The 25,893-nt window shown below is 47.7% G+C and overlaps 1 protein-coding gene across 2 annotated transcripts in view; it reads left to right on the forward strand.

The window, feature by feature from the left end:
* Positions 1 to 25,893, forward strand: part of CHD7 (chromodomain helicase DNA binding protein 7) — a 1,412,705-nt gene that overhangs the window by 1,275,562 nt on the left and 111,250 nt on the right. For both annotated transcript variants that reach the window (XM_069621097.1, XM_069621098.1), the window contains exon 34: positions 12,246 to 12,692. In XM_069621097.1, the coding sequence (XP_069477198.1) occupies positions 12,246 to 12,692 (447 nt within the window). The remainder of the gene's footprint in view (positions 1 to 12,245; positions 12,693 to 25,893) is intronic.

Genomic DNA, 25,893 nt, shown 5'->3' on the forward strand with positions numbered 1-25,893 from the left:
AATTTCCAATGCGATTGCAGCTTACGTTTCAGCAAAGCTATGTGCAGTCAAGCAGGCATGAGACTGGTGCCACACGTTCTGAGGGAAAAAAGTTTAACTGAGGCTACGCCGTGCGTCCTATTTATAACATACGGTGACGTCGCCCTCGACGGAGGCCTTCAAGGGACATCGACCCGACGTCATCGACACACGACGCCCTCTCCTGAAAATGTTTCCGAAGTGCACAGCTGTGGACATTGCATGTCAAAAATGTGGAACATGTTGGAGGAACAGCCAGTCGAAAGAACGTTACCACTTGGTAAGTAACTTGTTCATCTGTCACTGCTGGGCTGGCAGGGGGGAGGAAGGGCACTCACTGCCACAAGAACTCTGTTCTTAATGAGCTTGGTCAAAGGAGTAGTCGGAAAAATAACATACAGGGTAATTTGCGTATGCTTTTCCCCAATAATCCTTCAAAAACAACTCACACTAGTTCTCATTGCCTCAATGCGGCCTCAACAAACATGGTACCCGCATATCTTGAGGATGGCAACAAAACCAACCATCTACATCCAAGTTGAGCACAACTTCCTGACACAGCAACTTAGACAATTGACACACCCATGCCCCCAAACATTGAACTTGGCAGCTTGACCCCTGAAATCATATTTTAATTTGATGAAACGGAAAGGGCTATTATCTACACATTTATGGATATTGTAATATATCGGATACATTTATTGGATTCAGGACTGGATTTTAGCTCTCTTGAGGTGCATCTGGCAGCACTAGCAGCCTATACCACATCACCACAAAAGATATCCCGATGAAGAGTACTAGAGAACAGGGTCGGATTGGCCCCTCTGCCTTTCGGCCCGTGGCCGGGCCAAAATCGTTCCTGGGGAGTGGGGGCCAGTTTCTGGCCATGCTTGGGCCGCTTTGAAAGAAAATAAAATAGAAAAAAATATATATTTTTTTTCAATTTTATTTTTCAAAAAGCCTTTCATCCTTCTTAGATCGATAAATGAGTACCAACACAGGTTGCGTGATATTTTATGCTTATTTGTTCTATAAAAAAGGGCTTAAGCGTAAGTGCCATACAATAACATATGATCATTTGGCCTTGGACGTCTGCTTGGATTCACAGTAATTTAGATGAAAGGAACAGCTTGCAGACTGTGAAGTCATTATCCTGACGAAGGCCACGCCAAGGCGTACACCCAATCTCATCAACGATCCGACAAGGGGCAGGGGTTTGGTGGGTTCCGGGGATTCCAGGAACAGAGGTTGAGACAACCTGACAGTTCGCCGAGTTGGCACCAGCGAAGCAACAAAAAGGGGATGTTAGTGGGAGCAAGGGTTTCTTCCTGTCTCCATCCTCAGCAGCAACCTCAGATAGTAAAACGCCATGACGCGTCCCTTCAGGTCCACGTGTCTCCAGTGGGTGGCAGGCTTGCCTCTCGCGTGCACTTCTGGCGCCAGAACTTTATGGACCCCTGGATCCTCTAATTAGTACCCAAGGGGTACCGCCTAGCGGAACCTCCCTCTCCTCCCACAGTTTGGGACGGCAACTCTGTTGGTAGAGATACTGTCGCTTGTCGAGAGCCAAGCAGTGGAAGTGCCAGCCTCCGGCTTCTATTCCAGGATTTTCGCTATACAAAAAAAGAACCAGGCTGGCCTGAGGGTTGTGTTGCGCCTATCAACCTCTCCCTCCCTCTTCAGAAATTCAAGATGGTTACGCCAGCCCTCATTGCAGAGACACTAGACAGGGAAGACTGGATGTGCTCCCTGGATATGAAGAACGCCTACTTACACGTATCGATTTGGCAATCTCATCGCTCCTTCCTACGCTTCAGGATCGTGGGCTGTCATTTTCAGTACAAGGTGCTACCCTTTGGCTTCAACTCAGCCGCCAGGGTATTTACCAGACTCATGAATGCAGTCGCAGCCCTCCTCAAGGCCCAGGGCCACCATGTCTACCCGTACCTGGACAATTGGCTTGTAAGCGCGAGATCCCCGCTGGGGGTTACACACCGTTCCTCTGCGCTTATGAACACTCGCTATGACCTGGGGTTCACTATCAACCTCAAGAAGTCTCCTTTGCAGCCCACGCAGAGCCTCAACTTCCTGGGCTTCATCTGGGATGCAAGCTCCGAGAAGGTGTTTCCCTCGGAGGACAATATTACGGCCCTCAAGAGGGCCACAATGCACTTCCTTACCAGAGCTGTGACCTCGCCCTGGTGGTACCAACACCTACTGGGCGGCCTGGCCGTGGTGGTCCTCACGTTCCCCAGACTATGCTCTGGATGAGGATACTACAGCTGCACTTCACAGCTTCATGGAATCAGGGGAGGGGCTCCCAAGCGGAGCTGGTCGGCATACCTCCTTCTCTCCTGTCAGACCTTACGTGGTGGTCCAGGGACTGCAACCTGCGGACGGGCAGATCCTTCCGGCAGCCTTCCCTGCAGGGCACCATCACTACAGACTCCTCCCTAGAAGGCCAGGGAGCCACTCTGGACTGCCACACTGTCCTTGGATTGTGGACCCAGCAGGAGCAGGGATGTCACATCAACTGGCTGGAGCTGAGGACCATTTGGCTTGCCCTCAGAGCCTTCCTTCCGCTCATTGGAGGCAAGACCGTCCTTATCCAGACAGAACTCCACCAGCATGTACTATGTCAACAAGCAGGGGGGGTACCAGGTCCCCTCTGCTGTGCAGCCTAGCGGTCAGCATGTGGGAACCACCTTGGGGTGGCCAACTTGGAAGTGGACAGGCTTGGCAGGCTGGGAGCAGACAATTACGAAAAAGGCAATTGAACAACCAGGTGCTGCATGCGGTCTTCAACCCATGGGGCCATCCTCAGGTGGATCTATTTGCCTCCCGGAGGAACCAGAAGCACCATCAGTTCTAGTCTTGGCAGGGGATGGGCCCCGGCTCTCTGGGAGACGAATTGCAGATTCAATGGGAAGGCATGACCGCATATGCCTTTCCTCCCAAACCCCCGATCCCCAGGGTACTCCGCAAGATGAAGGAAGCTTGTCACCTCAGCATCATCTAGATAGGACCTAGGTGGCCAGCAAGACTCTGGTTCTCAGAACTGCTCAGCCTCATGGACAGACGACCCATTCACCTTCTGTTGGGTACCGCACCTCTCCTGTCCCAGCAGGGGGGCAGGGTTCCACACCTCAGAAGTTAGCCCTTGCAGCGTGGTTCCTGAGCATATCACCCTCAAGCACCTGACCCTATCACAGGCTAACCTGGAGATCATTCAGGGCGCCAGGAGCAAGGCTACCAGGAGCCAATATAAAAGCAAATGGAGCAGGTTCTGTCACTGGGTGGACGACCCCCTTACGTACATGCTGGTCGATGTGCTCTCCTTCTCGGCTTACCTCGCACACTCAGGCACTCAAGTGGACACATGTCGCACTTACCTGGCAGCCATAGGGGCTTACAGAAATTCGGAGGAGAAGGTCTCCTCCAACCCGATTTTCAAACATCTGGCGGCACTGTCAAGGCTTTACCCGCCCATTAAGAGGCCACACCCTGTGTGGGACCTCAATGTAGTGTTGGGCACCTTGTCGCACAAACCATTCGAGCCAATGGCATCTGTGGACATCAGGCTGGTCACTATTAAGACGCCTTTGCTGGTGGAACTTACCTCCGCTCCCAGAGATCCAGGCTCTGGTGGCCTCAGAACCTTACACCACTTTCCACAGGGATAAGGTGGTCCTGCAGACTCACACGGGATTCCTACCTAAGGTACCCTCTGCCTTTCATCTAAACGAGGAAATAATCCTACCTACATTCTTCGCTGACCCCCAAGGACCAGGCTCAGAGAGTCTTGCACTGTCTGGATGTCAGACGCGCTCTAAAATTCTATCTGGACAGGACCAAGGGCTTCTACAAGTCAGACGCACTTCTCGTCCCCTTTGGGAGCTCCAGACCCGGTTATCAGGTCTCCAAGGCTTCTATTGCATGGTGGCGGCCATCAAAGAGGCCTATGAGGGGCAGCACAAGCCACTGTCGGGCAACATGCACGCTCACACGGACAGAGCCAAGGCCACAGCCATAGTCTTCCAGCGGCAGGTTCCGTGGCAAGTCATAAGTCCGTGGCCTTAATGCTTAGTTTCTTCCTTATACAAAACACTTCTGCGAATACATCTGCTCTGTCTTTTGTAAATTACCTATGTTAATAAGGTAATTTACCTTATTAAGTTGCACATGTAAATACTACTGATTATGTACTAATGGGATTACATTATATGTAAATATCTTATGTCTGTAAATATTCTTATGATTTATGCCAAACAACTGTTTTCTATTGTTGCCTGTGGCATGTTTATTACGGGCTCTCCAGCTCCCATATACCTACGGGTTTGGCATGCGCTACAAATGCTAAATAAATAAAAAATAAATCAGTGCGGCTACCTGGGCCACCCCTTTGTCTTTCTGTAAGCATTACTGTTTGGACGCCGGCTCTAAATCAGACTGGCCTTTGGACAGGCGGTTTGAAGGAACTTATTTGCCTAAGGAGGGTCTCCTCTCCACCCTGAGGCTACATTCAGTTGTAATCGCCCATGCAGTATGGAGGAAAGGGGACTAAGTCACTACGGTGATTAACTCATAATTTTTACTACAATGTTTTACCTGAGCAAGCAGGGTATGTCGCCAGGCTTCTCGCTCTTCCCCCCACCCCCCCTCCCCCCCTCCTTCTGCATGGAGGCGGTATCGACCTGGGAATGGTACTTGACAGGGGGAATTTGGATATCAGCAGTCCACCTCCCGGGGGTCGGCAATGCATCAGCGGATCAGCCGAGCCGCCTGGGGTAAAACACCTACAAGTGGGAGTTGCACACCAACTCCTTTTTACCTCTCTTCCAGTGTAGGGGGGGGGGTGGGGGTTGTAGATTTGGATTTGTTCGCATCCCCTCTGAATTTGAAGGGCCCCCAGTTTGCTTCATGGGAGGACGGGGCGGAGGGAGGGGGGGGGGTCCTCTGGGAGATGCCTTCCAGATCTTTTGGCACAGCCCCAGGTGTTGGACGTTCCTGCCCACCCCTCTGCTCCAATGGACCCTTCTCAGTTTCCAGGCTTCGGTCGGTTGCAACGTCAACCTGATTGCTCCCCCATTGACATTCGAGACCCTGGTTTCTGTATCTGCTGCATTTGTGCTCCCAGGGTCCTATTCACCTTTCAATCTCCAGCAGGGGATTCCTGGTGCAGTGGGGCGGTACAGGGAAACATCTGGACTTGGCCAAGCTGGTGCTGACTGCTTAGTTCCTGACCAGCTGAGGCTTCAGCACGCTCAATTTTCGGATAAGCACTGGGTCATTCAGCAGGCCAGGAGACCCTCGACTCGGTCCCAGCATAAGAGTCAATGGACTGGGTTCTGCCATTGGGCTTGTGACAAGCGTCTGGACCCTGTCACCTGTCCTCTGGATGACGTACTGGCTTTTTCAGCACACGTGGCTCGGTCTGGAGTTCAGGTGGATATATGCTGCACTTATTTGGCGGCCATTGGGGCTTACAAGATTTACCCTGAGCATGTTTTTTCTGCAGCAAACCCGGTGGTTAAGGACCACCTTAAGGGGCTGTCGAGGCTTTTTCCGCTAGTGCATAGGCCGCACCCGGTCTGAGATCTCGATGTAGTTCTTGCGGCTTTGCAGCGCAAAACTTTCGAGACGATGGCGTATGTGGACATCTGCTTGGTGACACTAAAGACAGTTTTACTGATGGCTCTCACCTCTGTGCGCAGGAATAGTGAGCTGCAGGCATTGTCCTTGTGCGAGCCGTTCACCATCTTTCAAAATGAGGTGGTCATTTTGCGCACTCACCCAAACTTCTTGCGCAAGGTGGTCTCGCCATTTCATCTGAATCAAGCGATCTGCCGGATGTTCTACTTCCCGAACCTGCAGTAAGAGGCAGAGGGGACCCTGCATTCCTTGGACCTCAAGAAGGTTCTCAAGTTTACCTCTCTGACTTTTGGGGGCTTCTCCAGCTCTCAGGCTTGCAAGGCTTCCATTGCCTGTTGGATGGTTCCGGTCATGTTGGAAGCATACACAGCCATGGACAAATCTGTTCCTGAGGTGATTCATGCCCATGCATCGGAGCCAAGGCCCTGGTTGTCGCGTTTCAGAGACCTGCTTCTTGGGATGTGATCAGCAAGGCGGCTACTTGGGCCGCTCCGGCCTTCTGTAAGCACTGTTCCCTGGACACCAGCTCAAGGTGCGATGCAGAGTTTGGTCAGCTGGCTCTGAAGAACCTTTTTGCTTCGTAGTAGTTATGCCTCCACCCTATGTTTTTGTTCGGTAGAATCACCCACAAGAATGGAGGAAAGAGGAAGGGACGTATGAGTAATTAAACTTACTTAGCATAGTGATTAGAGTACTCAGTCCATAGCCCCCTTTCCTCCATACGTCTTACCCCTTTCCCCCGCTAGTATGCCATGGGCTAATAGTAGCCATGTATCTAAGCTTCCGTTGTGCTCAAAGGAGACCGAGGTGAGGAGTTCCCACAACAAAGGCCACGCCCCACGTTTAAAGGGGAAGCTCAATTTTTCGCTGCCAAAGTTCCGGTACTGTCCCCACGTTGGGGGACGTCCACAAGGATAGAGGAAAAGGGAATATGGACTATGAATACTCTAGTCACTATGGTGAGTACATTTAATCTTTTGTACTTAAATGTCTAACTGAAATTATGTTGCTCTGAGTGGACTCATTGTAGCCCTAGACCACTCTCGCACTCCTCCTACGTCTAAGTCTTACCACTTAACTCCATTGGCTTTGTCTAAACTTCAGTGTCTTTCCTTTTCGCCATAATAGGTTGGCCTTCCAAAATAGACTCCCAGGGTTGATTTCTGGAAATCCATCTGGCCACCGCTGAAGCCGGCACTGCACTTTTGTAGGGCCGCTGCCTCTCTGCTGGTTTCCTTCTCCGGCAGTCTGCTGGTTCTTATCTCTCCTGCTCGCGATGTGGAAAGCTTTGTTTTGGTTTCTCGCTTGGGTTTCTCTGCTTTCCTACTTGGGGAAATGTGTGAGCTATAGAAAAAACACACTGGCGAGTATCTGTTTGAGGCAAGCCTTGAGAAGACTTTTACTACATAAGGACATGCTGCCACAAAGTGGTAGGAATTGGGGCCCTCAACTACCATCATCCACCTCCGGGGTAGGGCTGGCTCCTGGATTTCTCCCTGGTCGGCATCCCACCCTGGCTAAGGGAGATCCCATCCCCACTTGACAAAGCCAGATTATTAGCCTTGTCATACATTTATTAACTAGAAATGCAAAATCCCCAGCCTTCGTGTTCAGATACCCACAATCCATGTCTCTAGGAAACACTATGAATGAGGTGGTCAGGGATATTTGCTTACATTGTCCCTGATTGGTCTTTTGGTGGGTTGTATCTGTTTGTAGTAGCATGCACCTACCTTTCTTCCCCACATGGGAGAGGAAGTACAAACACTCATTGCCACAAAAACAATCTGATGGTGTTGCTGCATGGAGTATCACAGGTGCCTTTATGGGTAGTGTAGGGATAATGTGATGGGGATGCCCCTGTCAATGCCCTTTTTCTTTGGAAGTAAACAGTTTGTAATTTTTTTAAAATCTTTATTTGTATTAGTTTCGTAGAAAACTTTTTACAAAAAGGAGCCTTAGAAGTTTCGATGCTCATTCATCATGTTAAAAAAAAAAAAGAATGCCAAAACGAATCCGTTCTTGTCACTTAAAAAACCATGTTTGATAACAGAATACTACTTGACATAAAAATGAGAAATAGACGAACGTTGGGCGTCTACATCTCACTTTAAGATTTTTAGAGTTAAATGCATTCATTGTAATGTCAATCTGTCTAGTCAACAGTGGCACAAATCAACATATAATTATGTCCAGACAGTAAAGCAGACCACCAATCGTCCATGTTACCACTGATGGGGGCAAACTTCCCCAAGGCCACTGTTCGTTCTGAGTTTAGGGCTAGACATTCAGTAACTAGGTACTGCAATGATTCCACATGTTGGCCACAAAAACAACAGCAATTATCGACAGTGTCTTTGTCTTGTTTTAATAGGAGCATCTCTTTGGTCGGTAGCAAATTCAATCGCAACCTCAAACTGGTTACGATGGGGTATTGAGGGGAATTGTCGAAGATATCTCGGAATTTGGTTTACGGGGTGAATGTCTCTAATGTGTACCATACATGATTTCAGTTTTATTGTTGAGGGTCATAATCCAATCGCACTGGCTCACCTTTATTTTTTAACCGCACATGGGTTTCCTGTAATAATTCAGCAGAAGCTCTCACGTGGGCAAGGTTCTTTAGGATTTTTATCGTTCAACAATCCATTATATGGTCCGTCGATGGATTTCTTCAGGAATGTAAATGGGGCAGCAGATGCAGACATCAACATCTTTCAGTATAGTGCAGAGGATTTCCGTAGTACTGAAACGCCCAGTGATTGTAGCCCCAACTCGTATCGTATCAATGAAGTTGAGACATTTTGCGGCAGGCATAGCACTTCCCTCCAGAACCTTCCTTCTAACAAATTCCATAGGTTACAGTCCATATTCAGGCCTGCCTCACTACTGAGGGTAATTGCTGCTACAACCTTTTGACGATAGAATTGAATCACTGGCATAAGTGTAAATTTGACGCATTCACAATGTAGCTCCAAGCCCTGTAAGATAGATTGTTCATTTTTTATTTCAAATCTTCTCTATTCCCATTCTCTTATAGATTTATTGAATAGGATTCTAAGGTATCGGATTGTTTCTGTTCTTTCAACTTGTTTCCCTGCCATAAACCATTTGAAGTTTGCACTCTCGTCCCCAGTTGTGACCAAAAAATGATAACCTTTGATTTTTCAACGTTAATCTCCATGCTATTTGTCTTTAGGTAAGATTCCAACTTGGATAGCAGACGTTGTAGGCCAATTTGCATGGAATCCATCAGCGCTGTCTGCATAGGTTGCTCAGCTTACGAAATGACCGTTGATCTTTTGTGGAAAGATGTTACATTCCATTAGTGCTTCTGGAAAATCGGCAATATAGAGTTTGAAGATTAAGGCAGCCAGCGGACAACCCTGCATAACGCCTCTCTCCGTCATGATGTCATCAGAAAGGTCGCCATTGGCATTTAGTCTTACTTTGATGTTTTGGAATGAAGTTGGATTAACATCTGCAGCAGAATGGCAGGACACTTCCATTTTATTAATTTATTCCACAGGGATGCCCGATTTACCCTATCGAAGGCCTGGCATAAATCGACAAATGCCAAAAAGTCTTCTTGTGTTTCATTGCATCAATTTTCAGTAGGTTGAGGTTTAGCTCCACACCAACACCACTAGTGAAACCTGTTTGTCGTCGATGATATTCGCCCATTTTGCCAATCGCTTCTGTAGCAGTGAAGCAAAAATGTTCCCGATTACATCCAACAAGGCAATCGGACGGTAGATGGTGGCGATCAGCTCGATCGTGTTTTTTTAATATAGGCACAACTACCGGCGATTGCCATGAGGTGGGGATTTTCCTTGTATCGGCTATTTTCTCAAATAGGTTTCAATAAAGAAGGCCCACAAGGTTTTGATCTTCTTCAGAGCCAGATTCGGAAGTCTGTCGGGACCAGCTGCTCCAGAGTTTTTAAGATTGGTGGTTGACTCTTCTATAACCGACCTGTTATATCTAATGTCCCAGGGCACGGAGGAGCCGATGTCTTGGTATGCTCCCAATCATATGTAGATGTCTCTTTATAGACCGTCGTGAAATAATTTACTCAAGCATTTTCGCTAACGCCAACTGTCATATTGGCCATTTGCATTCTCGATGCCAGCATTTGTGATGGCCCAGGTTTCACGACTCTTGCGAGAGCAGATCAGTCGTAGCATAACTTCTGCTTGCTCCTGTTCACGACAATACTTAAAAGATAGCAGCCAATGTCGATATCGATACCGCTGTTATAGTATCCTTTTCTTTTCTAAAAACGAAACTGGCAGACAGGCCCGCTTAAGCGACATAAGATTGTCCTTTAACTTTTTTTTCATGTCATTTATTCTTTTACGGAAGGGGTATTTGTGTTTGATGGTCGCCACAAAATTTGCTTCTAGATGTTTTAAATTGGGCTAATAGGGGAGTATACTCAACTGTACTCTCACCATTTATAGTGCCATTGCCCAATGTCGCAGTGAACTCTGTGATCTCTGCAGTTCTTTTTCTAAGTCGATTTAAGCCTTGATTTATCAAGTGATCCGTTATAAAAGTTTTTTCTAGTTGCAATCTTTACAGTCCAATGTAGATTCACAGCGTCGTGGTCGCTGTTTCGCATTTTGAGAATCTCCAGGATATACTTTTTTGGAAAATTTTCATGGGAGGCCCATATGTAATCCAGTGTCTTGTAAGAATCGTTTCTATGCCAAGTTGGACGTGCCGGTATGTCACCGTGTGTTTGTCCGTTCAGCATTACACAATTCCTATTTAATTCGTTGAGCCATCTCTTCCCACGTCCGACTTTAAGCTTGTCATTTAACTCTTGAATGTGTCCACGTGAGTCTACCCACGAGTAATTATAGTCTCTGCATATGATGACGGAAAAATTCTGATAGTTTATCATGAAATCGTCAATCAAGGAGGTGACTGATCTAAAGTTGTTTATTGAAATGTTTACAGTATTCCAGTAGACATTCACCAGAAGTAGGAACTCCCTTGGTCGTGTTGCCCCGTGGGATATTTGGATGATTGAACCTTGCACAAAGGCATTTGGATGTTTGTAATACTCCAGAAAAATCAACAGATGGTAGCCTTCACAGAGGATCACTCAAAACCGCTATAAGCCAAATAAATTCTACCAGCTGTCCCCCGCGGAACGTATGCCCTTCTAGCATATCTTCAAGATCAATATCGGTCAGTAATTCATAGGGTCACTTCTCTCCCTCTTCTTAAAATATCGGAATTACCACCAATCACTTCCAGGAACTGGGCGTAGGTCCCTTCGACATATTAATGGCCATTGAAGAGGCTAAATGTATTGGATGGAAAAAGACATGCGTGGTATAAAAACAGTATCTAAGTTCCATCAATCACACGGGCCTCGATGTACCTTTGTAGTGCGTAATTGCCAACCGTGTTCCTTTGCAGAGTCCCCATGATGGCATAAGATTGCGTAGTATCATAATTACAACACCTACGTTCAGTTTTAGCTTGTGAGGAGGCATTCGTTCTACAGTGTTTCGCTCTTTAGAGTGGTTCGCTCTTTAGAGACAAACGTTGAGCCGGTAATTAACTGTTCATTGACACTGAAACAGCCCAGCCGTGCCATGTGTGAAGAGAAGTGTGGGTGGAAAGTAGTATCTTCTGAATGTTTGCGATACTGGAAGGTGAAGGTGACCGCGTAGAACCGTCTCATTCTGTTAGTTAAAATGGTAGCTGTTGTTGAAGTGGGTGCACTTTGCCTTTTTGAATCTGTTTTGACATGTATTCTGCCATACAGTAGCAAGCTATACCTGAATGTGGAGGTGGGTGAGTTCAAAGAACAGTGGAAAATTAATATATTTATCTATATAGATTTAAATATATAGATCATTAAAGAAATGAGAGGGATACAGACATGATGAACCATGGTTAAGTCAGTACCTTCACTTCCTATATGCAGCAGCTCTTGTCATGATGGGGAACGAATAATCATATTTTAGGATCTGTTTCATTCTATTTTTTTTATTTACTTGTATCTTAGCCAAATCATGGCTTTTCACAATAAAACAGCATTTATATACAGAAAAAAGCAAATAAACAGCATAAAAACAGTATATACACAATTTCATAAAGATACTAAAGCAGAAAGAGAGAAGAAAGAAAAGTGAAGTAAGAGATTAAGATTAGACCTATTCCCTCCCCACAGTCCATAGTCTGATAGTAATGGTGGATACCAGCGTTATGCTTACCATACTTCATCAATTTTCCACCTATGGCCTTGATTAATCATATAATCGCCTAAAGGACTGCCTATTTATGATCAGACTTTGGCAATGCGACCTAAAGCTTGGAGAACTCAAAAAACTTGGATTGTTATAGCGATTACTTCCCCTGCAATCAGTCTGTAGCCCTCTTTGGGGCACTGTTAAACATTTACTTCAGATTTAACATGCTGAATCCATTTATTTCTGATTAGAGGACTCCAGAGCAAAGTAAAATGCATACAAGAGATGTCTGTTTAAACAAATGTTATGTAGTAGTAAACCTGTGGTAACATGTTCAAACTGACAGACTATCCTTTGTTCTAGGATAACACACTCAGTTTACAAGTTCCAAGGCAGCGCAGGAGGAGAAGAAGAAAGATTGAGATTGAAGCGGAAAGAGCTGCAAAGCGGAGGAATCTTATGGAAATGGTGGCCCAGTTGCGAGAATCTCAGGTGGTCGCTGAAAATGGACAAGACCAAGATCAAGATATATCCAAGGATCCAAGAGAGGCAACAAGTTCTACCTCAAATTTTGCAACTGTTACACCCAAGTACATCTTGCCTAATGTCTCCACGCCCGTCTCTGATGCCTTTAAAACTCAAATGGAGCTGTTACAAGCAGGTCTGTCGGCACGCACCCCTACACGGCATCTGCTAAATGGTTGTTTTATAGACGGAGAGCCTCCCGTGAAGAGAAGGCGAGGAAGAAGGAAAAATGTTGAAGGCCTTGATTTATTGTTCATGAGCAACAAGCGGACATCATTGCCTTTGGTAAGGACAACTGCCTTTGTCTTATGAGTGTATTAGTTGCTGACTTGATGTAAATTGCAAATTGTAAGTTTGCAACATCAGTAAGGGATCTTCAAAACAGGTTTCGCTACATTTTCTTCCAGTAAGCGTTGTACATTCTCTACATAATACAGAGTACGCTCAATCATAACGAAGCCTCATTCCCCTGGGAGCCTTTTTTTAATTAAGGCAAATGTGTGTCCTACTGTTAAAGGCATTGTCCTCTTAACATATTTGTTAGGTTAAGATTTCATAGCAATAATGCATCTTCCTGACCTGTGTCAACCCCAGAACTTTTTTACTTTACTGGTGGATTCTTTTTCTTTTTACCTCAGTGTGTGGGAACTTTTTTTCCACACAGGTTTTATTTTTAAGACTCTCCATAGTGTCTTTGTATTTGTAGTCTCTTTGACAACTTTTGGCACATACTGCCTATTGTTGCTGGGTTGCCCTAGGTGGCTCCTCTTTTACTTTCTCTGGCTAACCTTGTGGAAACTACAGTTTCCAAGGGTAGAAAAGGATCTTTGGATCCCTTTTACGTTTTATTAGGTGAAACCAGCACACCCCACCTTGTGTGGAGTGCTGGGGAGATACAATGCATCTCCCTTTAACTGTAACATTTATGTTACAAGCACATAATTGTCTTTAATGGCTGGTGGCAGTGAACCTTTTTATTAATTCAGTGCATCTTTACTGCTGGCTGTTTCGACAGCCCCTGTAAAGGCATGTTTTACCAAAATGTCCCTTGTCTTCTTTTTTCGCCATTTTAGTGTTCCTTCTCCTTTCTTGTTCCTTCTCCTGACATCAAGGGCGGGAAAATCCTGTGTGTGAATTTTATCTTCGGCAGTAATCCTGTGGATTCCCCGCCCAGGCTCCAGTGTGTTTGTGAAGGCAGGAAGCGAGGGAGGAGTCCAAAACATCACACCCTTTTGCCTTCCAGCCTGACTGCGAGAATGCATTTCAAACTGTGCGACTGGCTGTCCTGAAAGGACTGCCAACTCCCTTAACCCCCCCCTCTCCAAGTTTGAATGTTGCATGGCTGTTTGATTGGCTGGTTTCCTGCATAAAAGTCCAATCCTGGAAGCTGAAGTGGTAGTCGGCCACTGGAACCAAACCGAAATGGATGATGAAGAAACCGCAGCTGAGATGATTTCCAGCGACCAGAGAGCCTGCTTTGTAACCGGAGCCTGCTGTTACCCTTCCTTCGTATCGACCTGTGGACTCCAGAAATGACGACCCTGACGCAGAGCCCAGTGAGAACCACTCAAGAAGATCTGCATTTTGAGCCATCCCACATTGTGCAGCGACCTTGCGGGGCTGCAATACTCCAATACACAGGGACCCCTACCCATTGTGCGGTGCACACTCTTCCAAATTCCGACTCTTGTTGAAACTTTGTGGGCATCCTGCTGGACCTCCAGAGACGTGAATAGAGTACAAAAATCCCCTCATCAGAGTTCTGGACCTTGCAAAAGACGAGAATCTGGCTCCAGCGTGTCTGGCCGGGCAGGAAGCGAGAGGTACCCGAAACTTGCTGTGCTTAGTCTGTTACAGGAATGCGCCCAAAGGTGATTGGCTGGCTGACCTTGGAGGACAGCCACCGTGCTGTGCGAGTGACAGCTAGGCTGCGAATGAATGGGAGATACTTGCATAAAAGGCAATGTTTTTGCAAGGAAGGCAGTCGACCACTGGACGAAGGAATCCAAAGAAGAACTTGGAAGAGAATCTTGCTGCAACTCCTGGACAGTTGGTTTGCATAGCGAAGCCCTGCTACAGTGCTGAAGCTCCGAATTTGCCCCGAGTAGAGAAGCCCTGCAAAGGATGACTTCTCCCCTTGGGTTGGTGGGACTAATTGACCCCAAGACAAACTAGGTTGGAAATCCTCTCTGCTGGCTGTACTTCCATTGCTGCTGCTATTCGCGAGAAGCTGAAAGCGCGAAGTGCCGCTGATCTGAACGCCGACCTTCGAATCGTAGTACAGGTGTCCCCAGGCATCCTCCTTCTTGTCCCCAAGGCCCAGGAACAACAGGATCTTCAGGAACTACAACAGGAACAGAAGCCAGCTGGAACCATTTCTTCAGACATAAGGTACTGTAAACTAAGGGGTACTTACCTCTTACATGTGTAGCTTGCCTGTTCTCAGTTGAGACTTGCATTGGCTGCCCCTTGCATAGTTGCTTGCAGCTTTGCCCTTCACAAGCTTCCCAGCTTGTGGCCCAACAGTGATTTCTTTTTCAACACTCTTTTAACATTGTGCAAGACTTTTACCAACCTTCAAGAAGTGCCTCAGCTCCCCTAGACTTTGCTGAAGTGACAGTGGCTGTCCTGGCTCCCTGAAGACTCCTAACCTCTGACTTTGTGTTTTAACTATCCCTCCAAAGAGTCATAAATTACCCCTCCAAAATGTCAAACATTGCCTTACTTGTATAGCCGGGAAAGGGTTCATCTACATTGCATTGGGGGGTTAAAAAGTGCTTACCTGTTTGAGAAACTTAACCATTGTTTCCTTCCCTAACCTTTTCCTTTTTGCCACAACTTCAGTATTACCATTAGTGTGAAAAGTGCTATATGAATGTCCAGTGTCGTAGATATTGAAGTCGACTCAGGATGTAGGAAAATCTGTATGCCATCCAAAAAGGGTATCTACTTTATTGAACTGAAGGAGTGTACTTTTAAAAGTTTTTTTTTTATTGTTGCCAATTGCTCCATTCTGAAGGCTTATTTTAAAACTTATGGTTAAGTTAATAAATATTTAATCAAGAAACCTAGAGTGTAAGTCACTACCAACTTGTGTAGTACAGACGTATACCAACGGTTGGATTACCTATTGCCAAGAGGACAAGGCTGGTGTAGTCTCCCACAGGGTTACTACATACAAACTTGCCTAACACTTCTCAACAACCTCTGCCTCACAGCATAGGAAAGACCCAATGCTCGAGAAAGGTAACAGCCTCGACCTAATCATCACTGCACTACCTTCCCTCCACTTCAGCTCTCCTCTCCTGCTCGACTGGTCTGACCTCATGGCCATGCCTTTCATCGTCAAGCACTCCCAAAAGAAAACCATCAGACAAACATTCAGATCCTTCAAGAACTTCCTGGTGGAAGTCCTCACGGAAGACCTCACCAACCTCCACCTCACATGGACCCAACACCCCTAACCGAACTGCAACTCTCTACTGAAAGCACTCCACCCTCTCAGCCTCCATTGACAGACACAAGCCTCTGAAACAATTCACTTGAAAACCGAAACAGCCAGCACCTCGATACATGCAAGAACTCGACCTCAGCAAGAGTCATCAGGAAACCATCATCAAAACCAGGTGCCGCCCCAGGACCGCATCCGAACTGGCGCTCCTCCAAACCTACCTATCCAAGTTCAGACTTGGATACAGCACAGAGACAGCAACTATACAGGTGGTCAACGACACCCTCAACATCCCTTACGACGGCCACCCCTGCCTCCTGATTCAACTCAACATCTTGGAAACTTTTGACATAGTATAACACCAGGCGCTCACGGACACCCTAGATCGGCGCACAGGGATCAGTGGCCTTGTCCTACACTGGTTCAAGTCTAGCCAATCTCCAGCAGTTTGTTCAGATGGACTCTTTTAGATCGCCAATGCTACCAGTCACCTGTGGAGTAACACAGGTTCCAGCCTCTGCCCGGTGATCTTAATCTATACATGGAGCTGCTGGGAGCCCTCTTAGCCACACACCCACACAACTTCCACCAATTTGCTGACTACACACAACTATACCTCCAAATCGACTTCAAGGACATCCACAGGCTCAAAACCTGCCTCTCGATGATCCAGACTTGGATGTCCAGTGCCTACTTGAAGCTCAATCCCTCAAGACCGAATTCCTACTCCTCACCAACACACCCAGACATACACACATAGGTATTAACAATTTTTTTGTAATACTTTTTGCATCAACAACATGAACGCACAAGGAGTCGGCTCTAACCCGAGAACCACCCTGAATATAATAGTGTATATCGGCAAAGCATTTTACATAGAATTTGCCCACAATTGCATACTTCATTCTTATTCAACCGCTGTGATCAGATATTGTACATACGGAGCCCACACCTCTGGAGGCCTGGTAGGAAGCGGCAAAGTTCAACTAAATGCAGTCTCCGTGTCATGACAGTATGCCACATCCTGCAGACACCCCTGCACACTGGGAGGATGACCCTTCCCTCAGGCCATGGCCACCCTTCTGCGAGCCACCACCAATTGCAGCCCCGCCAGCCATCTCATCACCCGCGGCAGGGACCTTGTGCATCCCAGGAGCGCAATAACAGGATCCGGCTCCAATTGTTCCCTAATAATCAAAGACTTTCCCCAAAACCCCCACCCAAAAGCGGGAAACCTGCTTGCACTCCCAGGCCAAACGAAGAAACCCGGCTGGAGCGACCCTGTATCTAACACCGGAGTCGAGTAGAAGGAAAATGCCTGTGTAGCCTGGCCGGGGTATGATAGACCTGATGTAGGACATTTTAAAGTGTATTAGTTTGAATTTAGAATGTAATGACACCCCTTTGGGGTTGATGTAGCACATACGTCCAAACCTCATCTGCTATACCCCAGCAAAGATCACATTGTCCCCGCTGCCTTGGCGCCTCCCCCTCCCATGGTATATCCGGCCGGAAACTGCTGTATATTCACAAAACCAGGCGGGCCTCTCCCGAGACCGAATCACACCCTGTAATAGCTCCCATGTGGGAACTTGTCTGGGAATGATGGGTAATAGTGCTTTGAGCCCATTGCGCACCCGGGAGTATAGGAAAATATCCAAAGCTGTGTCCCCCTTCTATCCCTTGCCTGCTGTAGAGAACGAAATTCATCAATGAAAAAATCCCCAAAGGTGATAATGCCCATCTTTTCCACCCACAGTGGATAGGCTCATTCTCCCGTTACAGCAAGCCCTGCCACATCATACAGGAAGGAGGGGTGTATATAATGTACAGGCGTCCATCTTTCCTGCAACCTTTTTCCAGATGGCACAAGTAATCTTAATGACATTCAGGGAGCCAGGTGATACCCTCGAAGCCCATGGAACGCAACTGGTCCAGGGCAGCAAGAGCCCTCTACATCTGCACATGAGGCTGAATGAAGTGGGTGGCATACCGATGCACAAGGAAATGCGCCTCTGCCGCCTAATAACTTTCCAAATCCAGCAGTGCCATACCCCCTGTCCAAACGGTTGTGTCAGCATGGTATACGCGGTGTCCAGTCATTTGGTCGACTGAAAACTGGTCGACTGCAATTTGGTCGACGCAATTTGGTCGAAAACCAAATGGTCGAATTTTTTTTTTTATTTATATATTTATTTTTCGGGTTTTCGTTTTGTAAAAAAAGGGTTTTTTAGAGAAAAAAAGGGGGTTAGGGGGGGACCCCCCCCCAAAAAAAAAAAGGGTTAAAAAAAAAAAAATTCGACCATTTGGTTTTCGACCAAATTGGTTCGACCATTTGTCTGGTCGACCAATTTTTTTCGACCAAATGTCTGGTAACCTAGCTTCCCCGCCCACAGCAAATCAAGAATGAGCTCTTGTAATCGCAATAAAAAGCCCCCCCCCCCCCCCCCCCCCCCCCCCCGAGAGAAACAGAGGGACATTGTGGAAAAGACATAGGAGTTTGGGGAGCACAATCATTTTTACAATTGAGATTCGGCCCAGCAGTGTAAGCGGAAGTTTCCGCCGTCTCGCCATTGCCTCCTGGAGAGACGCAACCGTCCGCCCATAATTATCCCGAAACAACTCCTTGTGGCTGCATCACACATCCACCGCCAGGTACCGGAGCCCAGAAGACTCCCACTTGAGGCCAAACTCAGCCTGAAGTACTCTCATCCTGCTTTAAGAAGGAAGGCAACCGATTTTCTTTGGTTCATCCCCAAACCCGAGAACTCTCCAAACTTTAGCACGTCATGCATCACTGGGCCCAGGTTGCACACTGAGTCGCCAATGAACAGGGCCACGTCATCCGCAGGCAAGGAGATCGGCCTATGCGGCCCCAGCCTCAACCCCTGCTGAATTTGCCTCTGTCAGAATCAGTCAGTGGCCCTATCGTTAGAGGAGAGGGGAGAGCGGACAGCCCTGCCTCGTCCCCCTTACCATATCAAAGCTTTCAGACCTTGCGCGCCCCACGACGTACAAAAGAAACACCAAAGCAATAAAGTGAGTGTTAAGTCTGAGTTTTTGGAGGACTGTGAATAAGTATGGCGATTTGAAAGTCGAATGCCGTTTCGTCATCTAAAAAAACTGCAGCAGCTGCGACTCAAAATTAAAGTGCCGCCAAGACCCAAAAAAACCAGTGCAACCCGTATGTCATGTTACTCCCGGGGACGCACTCTGCCTGATCCACCAGCACAAGGTTGGGCATCAGAGGGAGCAACTGATTAGCAAGCACCTTAGCGAAGGTCTTGTCCACGTTGATTAAAGAGATTAGCTGTTAAGCTGGCCGAGGACTGCGCATCTTATGTAGAAGGATGATATTCACCTCACGTAGCGAGGGGGGGGCAGACATCCACGAGGCAAGCAACTCTGCGAACACACGCAACAGGACAGGGGCATATGCCTTATAAAATTCACTGACAGGCTGTCTGGCCCTGCAGACCTAGATATTGGGACCCCATTAATCACTGCCACAACCGTCTTTGTTAAGAGCCAAGCAGAGTTCGGTTTTCAGAGTACAGTTCCACCTCCTCTAATTAACGATATAGGCTCTCTGGGTCCTGTGAGTGCCTGGACCCATACACTTGCCTATAGAAAGTGCAAAATTCTGCCGCAATATCTTCCTCCACATGTAGGGGGCTTCCCTGGGATCCCTAATGCCCTACACCTGCAGAAGTCTTATCGGCTGCCAGCAGCTGAGCCAACAATGCCCCGTGCTTCTGCCCCTCCACATACTGACATAGCTGATGGCCCCGGCCCAGAAATTTGATCTCCCGGTTGGCGTTGCGCTAAACCCATCAAGCTCCCTCCGTAAACTCTGCCAGGGTCTTTGGATCCGCCGTGGATACATATTCGCCCTCCAGCGGCTTTAACTGCACCTTACCTGCTGCAAGGTCTCCCCTGATTTGTCAGAGGATCCCATTTTCCTTGGCCATGCACACCCCTCTAACGTAGGACTTAAAACACTCCAGAGTACACCTTGCAAGGAGGCAGAACCCTTGTGTTTAAAGTAGATCTCGTCCTGCAGTTCCTGGCAAAACACTGAACCCTGCAGCGCTTCAGCCTTAAAACATTGAGTGGGTCCCCTTTCCTCCCCCACTCAACAAGCACACGAGGATCACAGGTGAATGGTCCGACAAGGTCCAGGGGGAGGATCCAGTTATCAACCCACGTAAATTAAATTCCCCAACGTGGGACAGCAAAATATAGATACACATAGTTGATCCTGTGAACCCAGGAATGGGAGGTGTAATTGTGCGTATCCCTGTACGGCCTCCGCCAACCATCCACAAGATTGTATGCCTCCTGTAGACTCAGTTTAGACACCGAGCCCTGGTCACCTCCCGATCTGTCCAGCAGGGGGTCCATCACTGTGTTCAGATTCCCACTCCACACTATGGTGGCATTCTGACACCCAGTCAGCTGAACCATCACCCAATTAAAGGCATGATCATTGTCCACGTTCGGCCTGCATGAGTTGACCAGTGCCACATTCACCCCTTCCAGGACACCAAAGACCAACAGGGCCCTCCCCATCCCTCTTCACTGTTAGCAAAGATTTCATTCATGTGCAATGTTCCCTCCATTTATGGACCCCCCCCCAAACGCTTTGCTTTTGTTTGGCTATCCTATCCTGAACTTTTACCAGTGGAGCCCAGCCTTCAGCTGTACTCCGCTGGGCTTTTGCTCACTTGTTATGGGGAAACTGAAACGTCCTTCAGACTGTCAGTACTGGAAAACTGTTTCGCTGAGTATTTGACTGTGTTGCCATTTCTTGGTAACTTTTTAACAGTGCACAATGTACCTTCCAGTACCGTGTGCTGAGGTCCTTTTTGTTTTATGGCCCTAGACGCCCTCAAAGGATTTTTGGGTGATTGTACGAGTGTGCCTCGGACAAACTGTTGGCAGCAGTTACTTGCAGCAGTTACTTTTTATAAGTGTTTTACTTCTTTTTACTGAATCACATTGCATTAAATAAAATAAATAAATTACTGTGTTTGGTTCAAGACTATGGCCAGGCCTGCCAAATTTCACAGGCCTACCTCCTCTGGGTCCTGAATAAGGAGTGTGTCTAACGCTGCCCGCATCTGTGATTCCTGTGTCTCTGCCTATGGGTGACTGTTACTATAGGTCCCTTGCTGTTCTGCTCTCCTGTGCCCTGAAGCCTGCTGTGCTGGAACTTTCTTCATACCTCCTTTGGAAGCTGAGAACAGGCAACTGTCCCGTCAGACGATCATTGTCCCCCACAGCCGCTGAGAGCCATATCGCTGCGAAACTGCAAGACTGTAACCTACTAGCGACCTCGACTAAAGTGGCAAAGTTTGATCCGGACTATGCCGAGGGTCAGTGAGTACTTGCATCACTTACTGATGGCCCCCAGGCACAACCGATCATTTTTACGCACGAGTATCCATTTAAGGTATTCGATCTTGGCTGCGTTAGCCTGCCTGCCTTAGCAATTCTGACCTTTTGAGAACTGTTCTGCCGCCAAGGGCAGACCCTGCTCAAATAGTGGGAACCAATTCTTTATCACCTCAAGCCCCTTCATGACTTGCTACAGCCCTCCCAAGAAGACCAGCTTTTTGTGCTGCTTGCACGATCGTGCATTTTTACACACAACTGTATTGTTGAGCTCAAGGCTTCCCTCTTCTTAGGACTGGCCTCGAAAATTAGGGAACGACTCTGAAGAATTTCTGAACGCTCTAAATGTGTTAACTCAACCCTCTCTTTACAGGTTGTGGTTGTGTTTAACTACTGTGTCGCATTAGGAAACGTAATGTATACATGTTATCTAGTAAAAGGATTTTGTGAGGTAACTGTTCGATATAGCTAAAGTGTACTTGTGTCTATTAGTCTGGCTGACAATGAAAGTATAGATATTTATCATATACACTTGTCTAAGAGTAATTCGTGGTTCGTTACTATGTGTGATTGTTAGGCAGAATCGCATGCAGTACCCTTTGGGAACACTACACACAATTAAGACTTAAAGTTTAAGTACAATTTCACCTTTGGTACAAGCTTGTACTACACAGTAATGTGGTAGCAGTGGCTGAGCAGCCAGACTTACCTTAAGAGTAAAGTGAGCAGTACAAGAGGTTACACAAAGGGGCAGCAATACCAGTGGTTCAAACAGACACTTACTCAAGGTTTATTGGTAAAAGAATATATTTATTCAGTCAGGTGGAAAACATTCCACTAGTAAGAGTAGCTCAATATCACAATCTAATATACTACAATACACAACCAATCAGTTTCTGAACAAGTTCAGCTCCCCTGAAGTGGGAGCAAAATGGCACTTCAGTTACTTTAAAAAGGGGTAAAAAGACAAGGTTAAAAGAATCAAAGCACAAATACTTTCAGAGGTAGGGCAAATAGTTTCAGTTCACTACAACCAGCAAATCAATTCAATAGGCCTGGGCCAAAGTCAATGGTTCAGAGTCTTGGATAGGATAGCACAGTTCTGGTAGTAAACGGTTAAGTCTTTGCCATGGTTTTTAGAAGTAGTTGGTCAGACGAAAAGTTGTATGTCGGTTTAGGGAAGGACAAGCCTTCAAAGTTGGGAAAGTTTCACAAACTTTAACCGCGGCAGAAAGGATTTCTTGACCGCACTTGCACAGTACATTTTTAAATGAAGAGGAGCTGTAGCTGAGGCAGTTGTTCCTGGCAGTTCCTGCAGATCTCGCTGATCCTGAACTTCAGTTGTGGGGACAAGGACGACATCGGGAGGTTCCTGCACTGCCCAGGGAAGAGGCCATAAGCTTGGCAAAATGTCGGTTTAAGGTGCGAGTGCCTTAAAGACCACAAACTGATATCCTTCTCACTGGCTATCCGGTTTTCAACAGCACTGTGAAGAAACTTCCACCAGTATAGAGACGGTGTCCAGGTGACTTGCGAGACGGTTGTCCCCCCACCGCCCCACCCCCAACTTAAGGGAAGAAGTTAACCTTTAAGGGCTTCTCTGTCGATGGAGTTTCAGGCAATTTGGACCTGTAGCAAGGCTTCACCGGTGGACCAGGAGCTGCAGCAGTAGTCTTCCTTCCTCTCTTTCTGTTCTTTCGTTCCAGTGGTTGACTCTGCTTTCCAAGTCCCAGAGGCCTGCTTTTAAACAGTTTTCCCCCATTCATTCCAGCCTAGCTGTCACTCGCCCAACAGGGTGTCTCTCCTTGCCGGACATCCAGCCGGCCAATCGCACCAGAGTGCATTCAGGTCTCCTAGGAGACTAAGCACAGGGAGTTTCGGGCACCTCTCTCACATCCTGTCCACCCCAGACACTCAGGCGCCAGAGGAGGGCTTCAGCACTGAAGCCTGCCAAAGGCCAACGAACAAAGGGACCAAACCTGGTTTGGCACGCAGAGACACACTCGAAGGACCTTTCCAAAATGAAACGGCGAAAAAAGTTGACCGGAGTCGGTTTTTACAGATGTCTTGGGCACCATATTGAAAAACATGGCTGCCCCGATTTTTAGCTACCAGTGTTCGCGGTCAGGAAAAATCATAGTAGTTTTGTTTTTAAACCACTGCCACCAGCCATTTCAAGACGGAAAGGGTAACATTTGACTGTTACATGAGTGTTTAGACTCTGGGGATGCTAAGCTACCCCTCCAGCACTCTATAGGAAGATAGTGTGTGCTGGGTGTGTACATTTAAAAAGACTAGTAAAGTCAATTTAACTTTACATGCTCTGGGAGACAGTAGTCGGTCCCAGAGAAGGTATTTAAACCTTGGGAAGTCTGAAAGACATCCCTCTGCCACTGCACTGAAGGTGCTGTGGACACACAAGAAAAATATGATGCCTATGGAGTTGTGTTAAAACTCCATATCTAAATAACACAAAAGTAAAACACATCAAAATACATGAGTGGGAAAAAAGGCTTGCACTCTTTCCAGGTAAAAATGAATATCCTAGAAATCCAGCAAAGGTGCTGGGGGTCTCAAAAGGTAAGGGAAATAAGCACTTTCTTGAGAATTCTCCCCAAGAGTGATCCTTGTGGGCTTCCTACACTCTTACCCCTCCTGAGACTGTCTTGACCGCCTGCCAAGCTACCTAGATTGGTTTGGCTTCTCCAGAAGGTTCCCCTATTTCAATAAACAGAGGGTGGCCTCCTAAACCTCTGCCCACCAGGTCAAAGTTTAGAAATCCATCTCAACAGTCACTGAAACCATGCAACATATAACCCCCTTACCTATCGGTATAGCCACTCCCCTCGCGTAGGAAGAATAGGATGAAATGTACCTACCAGTGGCAGCCTCTGTGTAAACCCCACCTGTGTAACGACGAGGGGGCAAGGTGCGTCATCTGGAGAAAAGCCACCTCTACCCAGTGCCTGCGGAGATACTGTGGTACCTTCCTGACCTTAGGGGTTGGGGCAATTCCCCCCTAATATTCCAGGTGCCTACACGGAGGACCATCCTCACACACAGACACTGGTCCGGCAGGATAAACAGCCCCTCCCCCACAAACCCATTGTACAGCCGCTGCTGCTGATTATCACCAGCCAGTGGATCACCAGGCAAGGCATAACAATACAAACCCCCCAACCCCCAAATGTGCACGCCCACTGCCCATCTTGCCGCTGCAGCCATCCACCCACATCCAGCCCTGCTCCCGCCCCTGCTCCACGGGCAACCCTCAACCCGCCTGAAAGACACACCCCCACTCACCCAACTACAAAACCCAATGCTGCGCTCGGGTCGCTAGTGCCCATCCAGGCATGTCGGCTCAGCCACCCGCGGGTAGCCATAACACATTTCCAAGACAGCCCAAACCACCGGATAGAGATGCCAGTGTCTCAGTCTGCTGTTAGGCATCCAATCTGCCCTCCTCCTGTTTCGACCTCAACAACGGCCCAACCTCAGGGGTTTTCCTGGCCCTCCCAGCCTGGATTCCTGACCCCATTCCGGGATATCATGTTGTTGCGGCAATGTAGTCTGACGATCTCATCCAAAAAGGAGCTTGCCGCCTCCAGGGACATTGTTTTGCCATCATGCTGAATACATAGCTTTGCAGGGAACAACATGGACTGAGATGTTGTCCCTAAGACATCGTTTAACCCCCGCGAAGGACCTCCTTGATGCTTGCACTGCCACCAATAAGCCTGGAAAACCTGAAATATATTTCCATCATATTGAAGTTCCCCTTTCTGCCTGGCCAAGTGAAGGATCGTGTCTCAGTCGCTATAGTTCAAAAGGCAGGCAATGATTGGACGGGGAAGGCGCCCCCAGTATTGGCAGAGCCGCCAGGATACAGTGAGCCTTCTCAACCACAAACGGGGGGGGGGGGGGAGCTCCGTCCCTCTGAAGACTTCCCTGCAGAGAGCTTCGACCAGACTGATATTATTCCTGTGGGCCCTGCCCTCCTAATCCTCATTCATGGTGGACACCGACTTGAGCTGCAACTAGCGGTGAGCGACACCGACCCGTCCTCCAGACCAGATAACCTGTGATCCACCTCGAACAGCTTGTCCAGCCGGTGCTGTAGCATAATAACCTTAAAGGAGAATGAGTCCATCTTGGAGTCCAACCCACCGATGCCAGCCTTAATGGCCAGCAGTAGCTCCCTGATATCCACCTCTGGCCAGCCCCTCAAGAGGCAGACTCCATGGGTTCCAACTCGCCAGGTTGGGACTGACCCGGGATCTCCTGTAGGAAGGGGTCCCCCTCGAATGTGAGCTTCCTCTGCAGCTTTTCTGTCTTCCCCATGGTGTAACCAACGGACCCCAGCCGCCTCTAATCAAAGGGACTAGCAAGGAAAGGAAAAGGGGCACAGGAAGGCCAGCAGAAAAAAGCAGCTGGTGGGGTGGTCACAGTCTCAAGCTTCCTCTCTCCTTCGTCCCCACTGTGGGCCTCACCATTCAATAGCCAAATCTCCAGCCCCACAGGATTTTGCCACCACTCGGGCCTCACAACGCCTCTCAATCACCCTGCCCTGCAGTCCACAGATCTGTTCTGCCAGAGGCAGGTCTCAAAGTCCGTCTGCGTCCTTCGTGCACCCAAGCA

The sequence above is a fragment of the Ambystoma mexicanum genome, chromosome 5q (genome assembly GCF_040938575.1).
Source record: "Ambystoma mexicanum isolate Mex_15411 chromosome 5q, UKY_AmexF1_1, whole genome shotgun sequence".
In the NCBI taxonomy this organism is placed as follows: domain Eukaryota; kingdom Metazoa; phylum Chordata; class Amphibia; order Caudata; family Ambystomatidae; genus Ambystoma; species Ambystoma mexicanum.